We start from the raw sequence: 12,345 nt of genomic DNA, 5'->3' as shown, positions 1-12,345 counted from the left end.
TCTAACCTGATATACAATCTTGTATTTTAACCAAAATGCAACATGTTGCCTTCTCTTGCACCATGATCAGTGAGTGTCACTACCTTGCATCAAAACGTCTGTCAACTTTCCTCAAAACATTAGTCTTCCTTATCAGAAATAGCTACCTTAACTTGAAGTTAAAGAATTAAACTCATATGAAATAAAATTGCTGGAGCAATTATTTACAACATAATTAGGGAATTTGGCTTCAGATGGTAAGTAAAGTTGTTGATGGCCTCAACCTTCTGAATTCAAATACAAATGTCTCCAGTGTACCTTCCAGACACTAAATTCTGCATGTTTTTTTACAAGACACATTTAGGCCAAGGTAGGATCTGTCGTTCTCGAGCTGGTTGAGAGATATCTGGAGATTGTGGAGGCATCCAGCAAAGGGAACATTATCAGGATTTCCAAGATTAGAAAATAATTATATCCTGGCAAATAGATACTGTTGCTCTAATATATTCGTTTGACGTTAGAGTGCATGGCCCTCTGACAGTATAGAAGCTAGAGCACAACCCTTTCTGACTCCAGAAGAGGTTGTAAAACTCTCTGAGAAAATGCCATTTACTCTGCAGTGGTGCCCTCATGCAAGCTTAGTAAGAGTGTTGGAGTGCCAGTCCTCCACAAAGGTTGGTGGTCGGCCAAGACAGTGGCTGCCTTGAGGTTGACATAAGTGACATACTGGTGAGTGAACTCTTTGTGTATCTCAGACAGCAGCCTGAGAACAAGGATAGCATCGTTTGTTGAATGACCTGCTGTAAAACCTGACTGGAATAGTTAGCAGTAAGCTGTGGGGACAGCCTTACAAGGAGAAAATGGGTAAACTCAATAATAGGGACAGAGAGCGTAATCTGTAATGGGTACATTTAACTTTTGGCTGTTTGTGTTTATACAGTGCAGGGACAATATGCTCCTTTGAATCAGCTAGAACCTGCCCAGAAGACCTCTTCTGGATTAATATTTTTAGAAAAGGTGTAGGCAATGAAGTATCCCTAATGAAGGTGTTCAAAAATTAAACTCAAGTTGAAATCAATTTGTAAATCTCTACATGATTAAAAAAGTAAAAGTCAATGTACCAATCTAATACCATATGCTATGGTCAGATGACCAGTGAGGAGAGGAACTCTAGCTGGCATGGATGCTGGAGAAGGTAAACCTATACGGGACCCAAGGCAAATGAGCAGCCGTAACCACTTGTGTGTTTTACAGTACTTAAATTTAATGAAGTTATTAAATATTACCAATGAATGACGAAAATTCCTAGACGGTTCAATGCTGCAGTTATCGTCATAACAGTAGTGTCATATCTGTTAACCTTATACAGTATATATATTTGACTATGTCATTAGTAAAGTAAATATCAGAAACCTGTCTTGACATAGACCAAGATTGTAGTCTCACATCTGCTGTGTTATCCAGTTCCATGGTCAAAAGTGACAGCTAGACTGTGGCACCATGGAAATGATAATGTAGCTTGCACATGTCAGTCTAAGTGAATACTGTTTTCTTGAATGCATGACTAAATGTTTTAATTAAGAAATGGCAGCTCACATTTTACACCAATATTATATAATAACTTATTGAAGGTAGAGCAAGTGCTTAACAGTACATGTTAATTTTATCTTAGCCCCTAAAATAAAATTTATTTGAACTGAAAAGTGAGTTAAGAAAATTGATGGATGATTTTTTTATAGTGACTTTAAAATTAAGTATGTATCCATAATTGCTTTTAACAATAACATTTATTTATTTATTTATTGAATGTATATAGTGCGTTACTAACCTGCTCAAAGCACTTTATGTAGATAGTAAGGAGCTACTTCAACCCCCACCAATATTTAACATTCATCTGGATGATGTAACAGCAGCCATTCCTACACCAGTATGTGCACCACACATTAGCTACTAGGTGGTGAAGGAGTGAGAGTGATAGTCAGCCAATAAAGGACAGAGGATGAATAAGGGCCAGAATGAACAAGACCATGGTTTGCATTTTAGCCAGAACATTAGGATACACTCTACTATTTTTCAAAAGATGCCCAGGAATCTCTTATGAACACCAAGTGTAAAGACCACAGTTTAAAATTTCACCTGAAGGGTGTCACTATTTTTACATCACTGTGTCCCATCACTATACGGAGGCATTGGAATCCACACAAAACCACAGGGTTTTGTATGTAGCTGCAATCACATTAGGTATTTTTTCCTCTCAGATAAACTAAAGAGCTTTGAGTCACATAGAAGCAACACAAAGCTGGTGCATGTTTGCTGCTGGAGAGTTTTGCAGGCTGATACAACAAATGGGACAACACTTGCATTTCAGTAAAATTTTTATTGCACTTTAGGTACAATAATGTTTAGAACAATTAACATTTTTCTGTATGCAGTAGTTTTGTGCCACAGTTAAAATATAAGGAGCAGTACCCATACTCTTCCAAACTTAGCAATGCAGGGATATATACAGAAGTATTTGCTAGCACAGCACACAGTTGAACTGCATACTGTTTATGATCAAATAACTTGTAGGTTCTGAAATATTAAAAAAGATGATACAAGTATGAGAAACAAATGCCCATATAAAATGAGCATACAAGACGCTTAAATGCTAGAATTATTTTCTGAGTTTCAAGGGCATGAGATATGTGGCAAATTTAATTATTTACCCTAGTTTTACATATTTATTAATTTCTTCATATTCCTGTCTTTAAAATTAAACTTTGTCAGGGGTTAGTTTTTATGCTGTACTTGATTTTCTTGTGTTGGGTATTGGTTAATGTCACTGGGCCTTTTTTAGTACTAGGATTTTTGAATAATGTTTTATAATGTTGCACTGATCTATAAATTAACATATTTTGATTAGATGATCCAATTGAGGATGTTATAAAGTCACAAGTTGAATTTGTGTCTGGAGTTGACGGAGAAGATACAGAAGCATCACAAGGTGGAGCAGTAGACCAGTCTGTCATTAGTCAGCATGTCTCCCTTATTAGCCAAGATGGCAGCGAACAGGTAAGAATATTGGTGGCACTCATCTAAAATAATTTATAGGTTTTATTATCTTAAAGGTAATAGCTATAAAAAGCAGTAGCTCATAAATCTTTGATTTTGCTTATATTATTTAACTTAAATAATTTCTTTATAAGCATATGTAATAATTTAAAAATTATGATTTAAAAAAATAATAAAAATGTGTTCCTACAATAAGTGAACTAGGGATTGTGCACATTATATTGGCTTTTCTGTATACCAAAACAAGTATGCATAGGTTGGAGACAGCTATGCATTGGTGCTCCTGCTGAATGACTCAGCACCTGATGCTACTGAGTAGTAATAGTATTAAAAATGAATCAGAGGTTATTTAACAATATAGCCTCTTAGTGTTACTTAAGTGAGCGGGCAGAGTTATATTTTTAAATAAGTAGTTGAATGTATGTGTTCATTTCAACAATGATATCCTTGTGTCATCAGAGAAGGACATGCAAATAAGAATTTCAACGTAGTCTGTAACATATGGCCATACTAACCCTAACTCTAATCCTGACTCTACTACTGTTTTCAGCCTTTAAAGTTTAAGTGCAAGTTTATTGCAATGTGTAAGTAATATAATGAAATTCTAACTTACTGTCCTCTCTTAAATTAGTGACAGCATTGTAATGCTATTTTATTGCGCAAAATGCTTTTCTTTCTACACTGTCCAAAAACTTTAGGTTCTTTGTTGTGTGGGAGCATGTACTCCAGAATATTATTATATAACACTTTCAGCTGGAGAAACAACAAGCAGTATAGCAGTGAAGACAAACTCTTCTACTATTCAGTGTAATCTAAATGTGATATTATAACCAGGAGTATAGGCAGAAGTACTACATGAAGTATACAGCCTGGGCTCTTGTAGTTGCACTAGTTTTATGATGGTCTTTCACTCCATTATTCATAACAGAGTCTCTGTAGAGGTACAGAGCAGCGTGTGATATTATCTTATTTAAAGAAGAAAGGATTTATAAGTAGGCTATTATCTGATTTATATTTCTAGTAGGCATGCCCATCCTGTGAGTGCTGAGCCATGTCCCTTGTTATCCTTTAAAAGCACTTAGTAAATAATTGTGCGGATTAAGAGAAAGTACCATTGGAATGGATTTGTCATTGACCTGATTTGTTAATCAGTGAACACAAACTGTTAAATCTTAACCAAGTCAAGCAATTCCAGTAATATCAGTTTAGCATTTCATGTCTATAGATCAAAATCCATTACATTTTTCATGTGAGTGCGAATAGTACAATTCATTTACAAATTATGAAAACTTCACAAGTTCCAAAATTTTTATTCACTTACCAGTTGCCAACAACAGTCACAAAGGGAATGTGAATATAACATATATTAAAGAACATGTATTGGTCACTATGATTGAACAACCTGTGGATAAAAACTATCTTTGGGTTTTTCTTAGAAATTTAGGAAAGGATAGATGCTGATGAGTCTTTTTGGCCACTGCTAAAATGTGTTGGGTTTACTTCAGGTCATCCGTAAGCCCAAGACATTTGAAGCTGGCTAACCCTCTCCATTACACCCCCTAAGGTATAGGTGGCTTTGTAGTCCACTTCCTGAAGTGTGTAAACAGTCTTTTTCAAACTTGACAGTAGTTTCAGTCCATCAGTTAAATGGCATTATTCAGCGCCCTTCATGGTTGCTTAGTGCTGTACATAATAACAATATTCAAACTATAGCTTAGTCACTGACAATTTAGCAAATATGGAATATTACATTGAAATGGGAAAAGAGAAAGTTAGCCAAGGATACTGTGAAATTAAATAATGAAGTATTACAGATTAACAAAGGGAATGATATAGCCTTTTTATACCTTTTGTCAATATTACACAAGCACAATAAAATGAAAAGTGCAAATGACCATGACATACCTAGCCCATAAACAGGAGAAACGCACAAACAAGGTTTGCCTTGGAGCAAATACAGGAGCATGATTGACTTTCCATTCAGAAATGTCCAGAGGGAGCCTGAAGAAAATGCAGCACTATCATTTTTTCTACTTAAACTGATACTACAATGAAGTGTTGAATGGGAATAAATATGCCCCCAAATCCTGTGTAAAGCTGGTTCTCTTCTATGTCACCCATACCAGAAAGTGGATGTGTTTAAATTTCAGTTACTTGTAAATTCTTTCTTCAGTTTTTAAGAGTGGTAACAAATATACTGCTTCTTTCAAGATTTACAATTATACATATATCTCGATGCATGCTCAATAATCCAGGTAAGGACATTCTAGAAAGATGATTCAGTTCATCTGGACATAATTCTTTTCCAGGGAGATACGTTACATCACTCATGTACTCATTGTACATTAAATGTAATATTAGAATTCTGAGATTGTTTCTTAACTATGAAATGAAATAAATTAATACATGTAACATGGCAGTATTTTTGATTGTACACATACAGTTTAATTATGTATAATTATGCTGCAGGAAAAGCTACTCACTAGAGATTAATTCTTTGCTGTCAAATAAAAAATAATCACAAGTAGTACTATTTAAAAAAGGCTGTTGTTAACATGAATTTGCCAAATAGTGTTTCACTGCTTCGGCATTTGTGTTAATTTATCTTTACTCATGCATACGTGTTGCTTTTTAAATATTTCACCTTCAGTTAGTTGTGTTCATATCTGCTTTCTTGTGCTGGATTTCTACATTTAGATTAAAACAAATGTTTTTCTTTCACCTCTATTTAGGTTAGCTTGTCACAAGCAGATATACAAACAGTTGGGAACACCATAACTATGGTAACACAAGATGGGACTACAATCACTGTGCCTACACATGAAGCAGTCTTGTCTTCTGGGGGAACACATTCTGTTACAATGGTCACAGCAGATGGAACAGAAGGACAGGTATTGATTTAGCTACCAATCTTACCATTTGTTCTCTGAGTTGTGGGCTTTATCATTTTTGAAAAGAGTTTCTTCAGAATTTGTTCCATGCTGTTCTTCCTTGTATGCTAAAGAATCTTTCAAATCAGATCATCTCCAGTCCAGTTCATATCCCTCATGTATTTATGAAGAAAATCTTCAAACTACCTCTTTTAGAAAAGAAAAGAAAACAAATAACAAAGCTAAACAAAGTGCATTCAGTTTTTCAGACTGAGATTTCTGTTTTCACATTGCCTTTGCTATTTGTTAATGGTCCAGCCTCTGATCCTAAATGCAGTTTTTAAATTTGTTACTAAGTAAAGTTATTTATACCATACATACTGCATAGCATATATAAAAATGGAGGAACAGTTTCCGGAGGGAGTTTGGAATACCAGGGTTGTCCACACACATAACTATCACAAGATACTTGAAATTCCTGGATTCAGCCCACTGTCCTGAGATATGCCATTTGGTTACTTGGTCACTATAAATTGCCCTTGCAGCTGTGAGTGCAGCTGTGTCAGGTATTAATAGCAATGGATAGTCCTAGGATTCCATATTATAAATTTTGGCAAATGCTAACAAAAAGGCATAGATGAATACTGAAGTAAATATTAGTAAATTTCCTAAATTATCCTCATTTTAGTTATTTGTGTTTTTTGAGTGTAAATGTTTGTCTAATTTAAAAAAAAAATACAGCTGTCCTGTCTCTGTATTTTTGTGTTATTAGCTGACAACCTTCTAAGTAATAATTATTCTGTATAGTACATGCACGTGATGAGATCTAAATTGATATTGTATGGTCAGCTTAATAGTAAATGTACATTTTAATTGTACAATATTTTGTTCACTGGCTTTTTTGAAGTGCATTTAATTATATCTAATTGATATGTTATTAAAAGTATTCTATATCTAGCTATTCACAATTATATTTTATTCTGACTTGTTGGGTATTGATTTATAACAATGTTATTTTAGTAGGTTGTCCAAATTTATGGCTTTTATTTCCTTTCAAGGTTGCAATTGTCACTCCAGACTTAACTGCTTTCCAGGCAGCGCAAGCTGACCTGACTCATGAACAGCATGAACACCACCTAGTAGCTGGCAGTCCACACCCGGTGACTTTGCTAGCAACCTCCAATGGGACTCAGATTGCAGTTCAGGTTCGTGAGACAAAATAATATCTATTTTTAATCTTTGATATGCACAGCACTCTTTGTTCTAAATATGTTTTTTTTTTTGTTTTTTTTTTTTTTACAACCTACTACAAGAAATTTGTTTGTTTGTTAAATTACTATAAATACTTAATATGTTGTTTGTAGTCTTTTGTGTATTTATAACACTGGATTCAGGAAGAAGAAGAATTGCATTTCACGCTCAACTAACATGATGTCTTAACAACTGTCTTCAGCTACTTATTATGTGGCACTTGAAAGCATAATAGGACCTGGATAAATTGTCTCTTACATTTTTTTAGGAAATCTACTAGTACGTTTATGCTTAAGAATTAATATCACAGTTATTGTTCTTGTAAACATCTCTTTAAGTATCAAAAAGTTAAATGTCATGAAAAGCTGTTATAATTGATAATTTGAGCATTTAAGTATGCCTTGGATGAGTGTTCTAAAGCTTTAATTAAAAGAGTAGATTGATTATTAGTAAAAGTACATAAAAGTAACTTTTTATACTAGAATGAAAATTCTATGAATCAGCTGTCTTTTCCCTTTTCCCAAAAAAAAAAAAAGATAAATTCCTATGGTGAAAAATTTTTAAAATGTACCTATACTGTATAGAGTACTTCATTATAAATTAACATTTTCAACGTCTTTGCAAAAAAACAGTCAATGTTTGTCCACTGTCCAGTCCACTTGTTTAATGCATTCTGCATAAAAAATTTCTATTGCATAAAAGCAATTTTAATCATGGGCCAGGAATCTAAGCTATGGAGAAGCAGCACTGACCACAAGCCTATTTTAAGAAATGACTGTCCATGTTCTGACCCTCTTGTTCAGATCAGGGTGAGGGTAGGGGATACCACCTACAGGGTTGCTGACTGCAAGAGAGCAATGCAATTGATTATTCTAAAGAGAAAAAAAAAAATAAGGCAGAAGGGACACCAGGTAACCACACTTAAACTACAGTGTGCGTGCTCTATTAGGCTTCGTAGGGTTCTCAGAATTAAATGTAAAGCATTTGGAATATCAAAAATATGTTGTTACATTTTAAAATAATGTTTTCCCATATAAATGCTGCTGAACAATCACCAAACTCATTTTACTACTAAGGTTATCACTTAAATAAAAACATTATATGAAATATATCACATGAATAAAAGTTTTACATATAATGATGAATTATGTATGATGAGCCACTGCTATATAATGTTTGATTTCCATCCATCACCTGCGTTTTTATAATGGGTCGGTCTCTTACTTTGTTCATAGATTAGTCCTAAACTATGTTGATGCTAAGCATATTAGCCTGTAGATTATGTTTGTGGTAAATTTTTAAAACGTATTATATTGAAATAGCAGCATATGGTGAATCTTTACATGTAAGCTAATAAGTGATGTCATGGTACAGAGTTTCATTTGTGATGATTCCATTAAAGTTACATCATACTTGAGACTTCTTTGGTACCACAATAAGAAACAGAAAAATGAAAGAATTTTTGATTACAAAGAGGTCAGATGGAAAAATAAATCAATAAACAAATACACAATACACAAATAATGCAATGTCTGAATTGTTTGAGTGATCCTCTGTACTGTCATCTTGGCCTATACTGTGTAGATAGATAGATAGATAGATAGATAAATAGATAGATACTTTATTAATCCCAAGGGGAAATTCACATACTCCAGCAGCAGCATACTGATAAAAACAATATTAAATTAAAGATTGATAAAAATGCAGGTATATCAGACAATAACTTTTGTATAATGTTAACGTTTACCCCCCCGGGTGGAATTGAAGAGTCGCATAGTGTGGGGGAGGAACGATCTCCTCTCTGTCAGTGGAGCAGGACGGTTATAGCAGTCTGTCGCTGAAGCTGCTGTTCTGTCTAGAGATGATCCTGTTCAGTGGATGCAGTGGATTCTCCATGATTGACAGGAGCCTGCTCAGCGCCCGTCACTCTGCCACGGATATCAAACTGTCCAGCTCCGTTCCTACAATAGAGCCTGCCTTCCTCACCAGTTTGTCCTGGTGTTAGGCGTCGTCCTTCTTTATGCTGCCTTCCTAGCACACCACCGTGTAGAAGAGGGTGCTCGCCACAACTGTCTGATAGAATATCTGCAGCATCTTATTGCAGATGTTGAAGGACGCCAGCCTTCTAAGGAAGTATAGTCGGCTCTGACCTTCTCTTGCACAGAGCATCAGTTTTGGCAGTCCAGTCCAATTTATCATCCAGCTGCACTCCCAGGTATTTTTAGGTCTGCACGCTCTGCACACAGTCACCTCTGATAATCACGGGGTCCATCAGGGGCCTGGGCCTCCTAAAATCCACCACCAGCTCCTTGGTTTTGCTGGTGTTCAGTTGTAGGTGGTTTGAGTCGCACCATTTAACAAAGTCCTTGATTAGGTTCCTATACTCCTTGATAGCAGTGTCGTCAGCGAACTTTTGCATGTGGCAGGTCTCCGAGTGGTATTGGAAGTCCAATGTATATAGGCTGAACAGGACCGGACAAAGTACAGTCCCCTGCGGCGCTCCTGTGTTGCTGACCACAATGTCAGACCTGCAGTTCCCGAGACGCACATACTGAGAGGTCTGTCTGTAAGATAGTCCACAATCCATGCCACCAGGTATGAATCTACTCCCATCTCTGTCAGCTTGTCCCTAAGGAGCAGAGGTTGGATGGTGCTGAAGGTGCTAGAGAAGTCTAGAAGCATAATTCTTACAGCACCACTGCCTCTGTCCAAGTGGGAGAGGGATCGGTGTAGCATATAGATGATGGCATCCTCCGCTCCCACCTTCTCCTGGTATGCAGACTGCAGAGGGTCCGGGCATGGCGGACCTGTGGCCACAGGTGGTGAAGCAGCAGCCACTCCATGGTCTTCATCACATATGACATCAGAGTGACAGGCCGGAAGTCATTCAGCTCAGTAGTACGTGATACCTTTGGGACTGAGGCGATGCAAGATGTTTTCCAAAGCCTCGGGACTCTTCCCTGTTCCAGGCTCAGGTTGAAGATGCGCTGTAGACGACTCCCCAGCTCCAGCGCACAGGCCTTCAGCAGTCATGGCAATACTCCATCTGGACCCGCTGCTTTGCTGGCACGAAGTCTCCTCAGCTTTCTGCTTACCTGGGTTTCCGTAATTGTGGGTCGGGGGAAACTCTCTCCTATACTGGTATCAGCAGAAGGATAGGTGGAGGGTGCAGTACTCCAAGGTGAGAGTGGGTTAGGGTGGTCAAACCTGTTAAAGAGGTTGTTAATCAGGTTTGCTCTCTCTCACGTGTATGCCTTATTGGTTACAGCATGTCATGGTTTCATCATTCAGTCTTCTGAATGACAGATAGTCAAATGTGTGTCAATTTCATTTGGACTTCAGTTTTAACAGGACTGTGTTAGGATCACATTAATGCTTTTAAGTTGAATTTAGTTGTGGTGTGTTTTGTTCTCCCTGTGTCTCTCTCTGTGGCCTTTTCCTCTGTGTCACATTGTATTTCCTCTCACATATCCAGAAATGTGCCAGTTAACTTAATTTGTGGTTTTAAATTGAACAATTATGAGTGTAAGTATAGGCGTGTGTCTGTGTGTGTATGCCCTACAGAGGTTTGGTACCCTGACCTGGTTCTTGCCTTGTGCCCAAGGCAGCCCTGAGAGGCACCATTCCTTGTGATTTATTAAATGAATTAAGAAGGTCTGAATATGTTATATCAATATTTATTTTTTTTCTTTTTAGTTATCTGAACCTCCATCCTTAGAAGAAGCCATAAGAATAGCCTCCAGGATACAACAAGGTGAAAATCCAGGGCTTGATGACTAATGGACTTCAGAACTGAAAAACAGTACAGTGTCTCGACATACTACCCATTGAAATAAACAACTGATTAAAAAAAAAAAAATCTTTAGCCAACATTTTAAAAATATCTGGAGGTCACTAACTGTGGCAGCTGCATTACAGCGTGTGATGTGCAGTGTGTGTTTTGTTTGTGTTCAAAAAAACACACACAGACTTTCATTTGGACACATCTAATTACTTGAATTTACCCGTTAAGCTATAAAGGTCAACTGAAAGTAAAAATAATGTGATAACAAGTATTTTGCATGCAATTATAATAGCACTTGTTATGAAATGGAACATTCTAACACAGCAGGTTCTCACTTACTCAACATTTTATAAATGGATTTTTTTTGCTTTGTAAATATCAGATGCCAGTGTCCCCTGTATATTTAAAGAAAATTCTTAATGCTGCATTTCTTCTTATATTTTCTTCTGATTATGTAAAAATGATGAACACATTTTGGTTGTGCAATATTAAAGCAGTACAATCTTCTGACTGTTCTGTACAACTGGGTGCTTTTTGAGTTTGAGCAGGGCTTTGTGCAGATGTCATACGCACCATAGGGCGCGTCCAAGATGACACAGATTCTCACCAGACGCCCAGACCACCTGAACTGACTCCTTTCAAGCCAGAAAGGAATTAGTAAAATGAATCAAGACTGTTACTTTAAAATTAGTTCAACAAGAACATGGGGACACAGTTGGAGACTTTTTAAGGGTACGTTTTGTACACACATACACAAACGTTTTGCAGAAAAACAAAAGTTATTTTCACATATGGAACCATAGACACATGGATTAAGTGGCCAAGTAGTCATCTTCTGCTTCTTTCCAGGGTCTCTTCAGCTTGCTCCCTACTCGTGTTACTAATCACAATGTCATCAGTAAACATCATAGTCCATGGAGACTCCAGTCTAATCTCATCTGGCAACATGTCCAACACCATTGCAAATAAGAAAGGGTGCAGACCCGATCCCTGATGTAAGCCCACCTCTACCTTGAATGCATCAGTAACTCCTGCAGCAGACCACACCACTGTCGCACTTCCCTTGTACATATCCTGTACTACTCTTACATACTTCTCTGCCACTCCTCACTTCCTCCTATGGTACCAGTACACTACTTCTCCACTCCTCAGGTATCCTCTCAATTTCCAAGATTGCATTAAACAATCTGGTTTAAAAACTCCACTGCCATCTCTCCTAAACACCTCCCTATTTCTACAGGTACTTATGTCATCTGGCCCAACAGCCTTCCCATTCTTCATCCTCTTCATGGCTGTCTTTCCTTCCTCCTTGCTAATCCGTTGCACTTCCTGGTTCACTATCTTCACATCATCCAACCTCTTCTCTCTCTGTTTCTCTGTCATTGTCTCCATTCATCAACCTCTCAA

The 12,345-nt window shown here is 37.0% G+C and overlaps 1 protein-coding gene across 6 annotated transcripts in view; it reads left to right on the top strand.

The window, feature by feature from the left end:
- znf143b (zinc finger protein 143b) overlaps window positions 1–11,449 on the top strand; it is a 44,050-nt gene extending 32,601 nt beyond the window's left edge. For all 6 annotated transcript variants that reach the window (XM_039748118.1, XM_039748125.1, XM_039748109.1 and 3 more), the window contains 4 exons: window positions 2,885–3,033; window positions 5,766–5,924; window positions 6,962–7,108; window positions 10,851–11,449. In XM_039748118.1, the coding sequence (XP_039604052.1) occupies window positions 2,885–3,033; window positions 5,766–5,924; window positions 6,962–7,108; window positions 10,851–10,934 (539 nt within the window). In that variant the 3' untranslated portion in view covers window positions 10,935–11,449. The remainder of the gene's footprint in view (window positions 1–2,884; window positions 3,034–5,765; window positions 5,925–6,961; window positions 7,109–10,850) is intronic.
- The last annotated feature ends 896 nt before the right edge of the window (window positions 11,450–12,345 follow it).

Source organism: Polypterus senegalus, chromosome 1, assembly GCF_016835505.1.
Source record: "Polypterus senegalus isolate Bchr_013 chromosome 1, ASM1683550v1, whole genome shotgun sequence".
NCBI lineage: Eukaryota > Metazoa > Chordata > Cladistia > Polypteriformes > Polypteridae > Polypterus > Polypterus senegalus.
The sequence above is the reverse complement of the archived record's forward strand: the minus strand, read 5'-3'. Positions and strand labels throughout refer to the sequence as shown.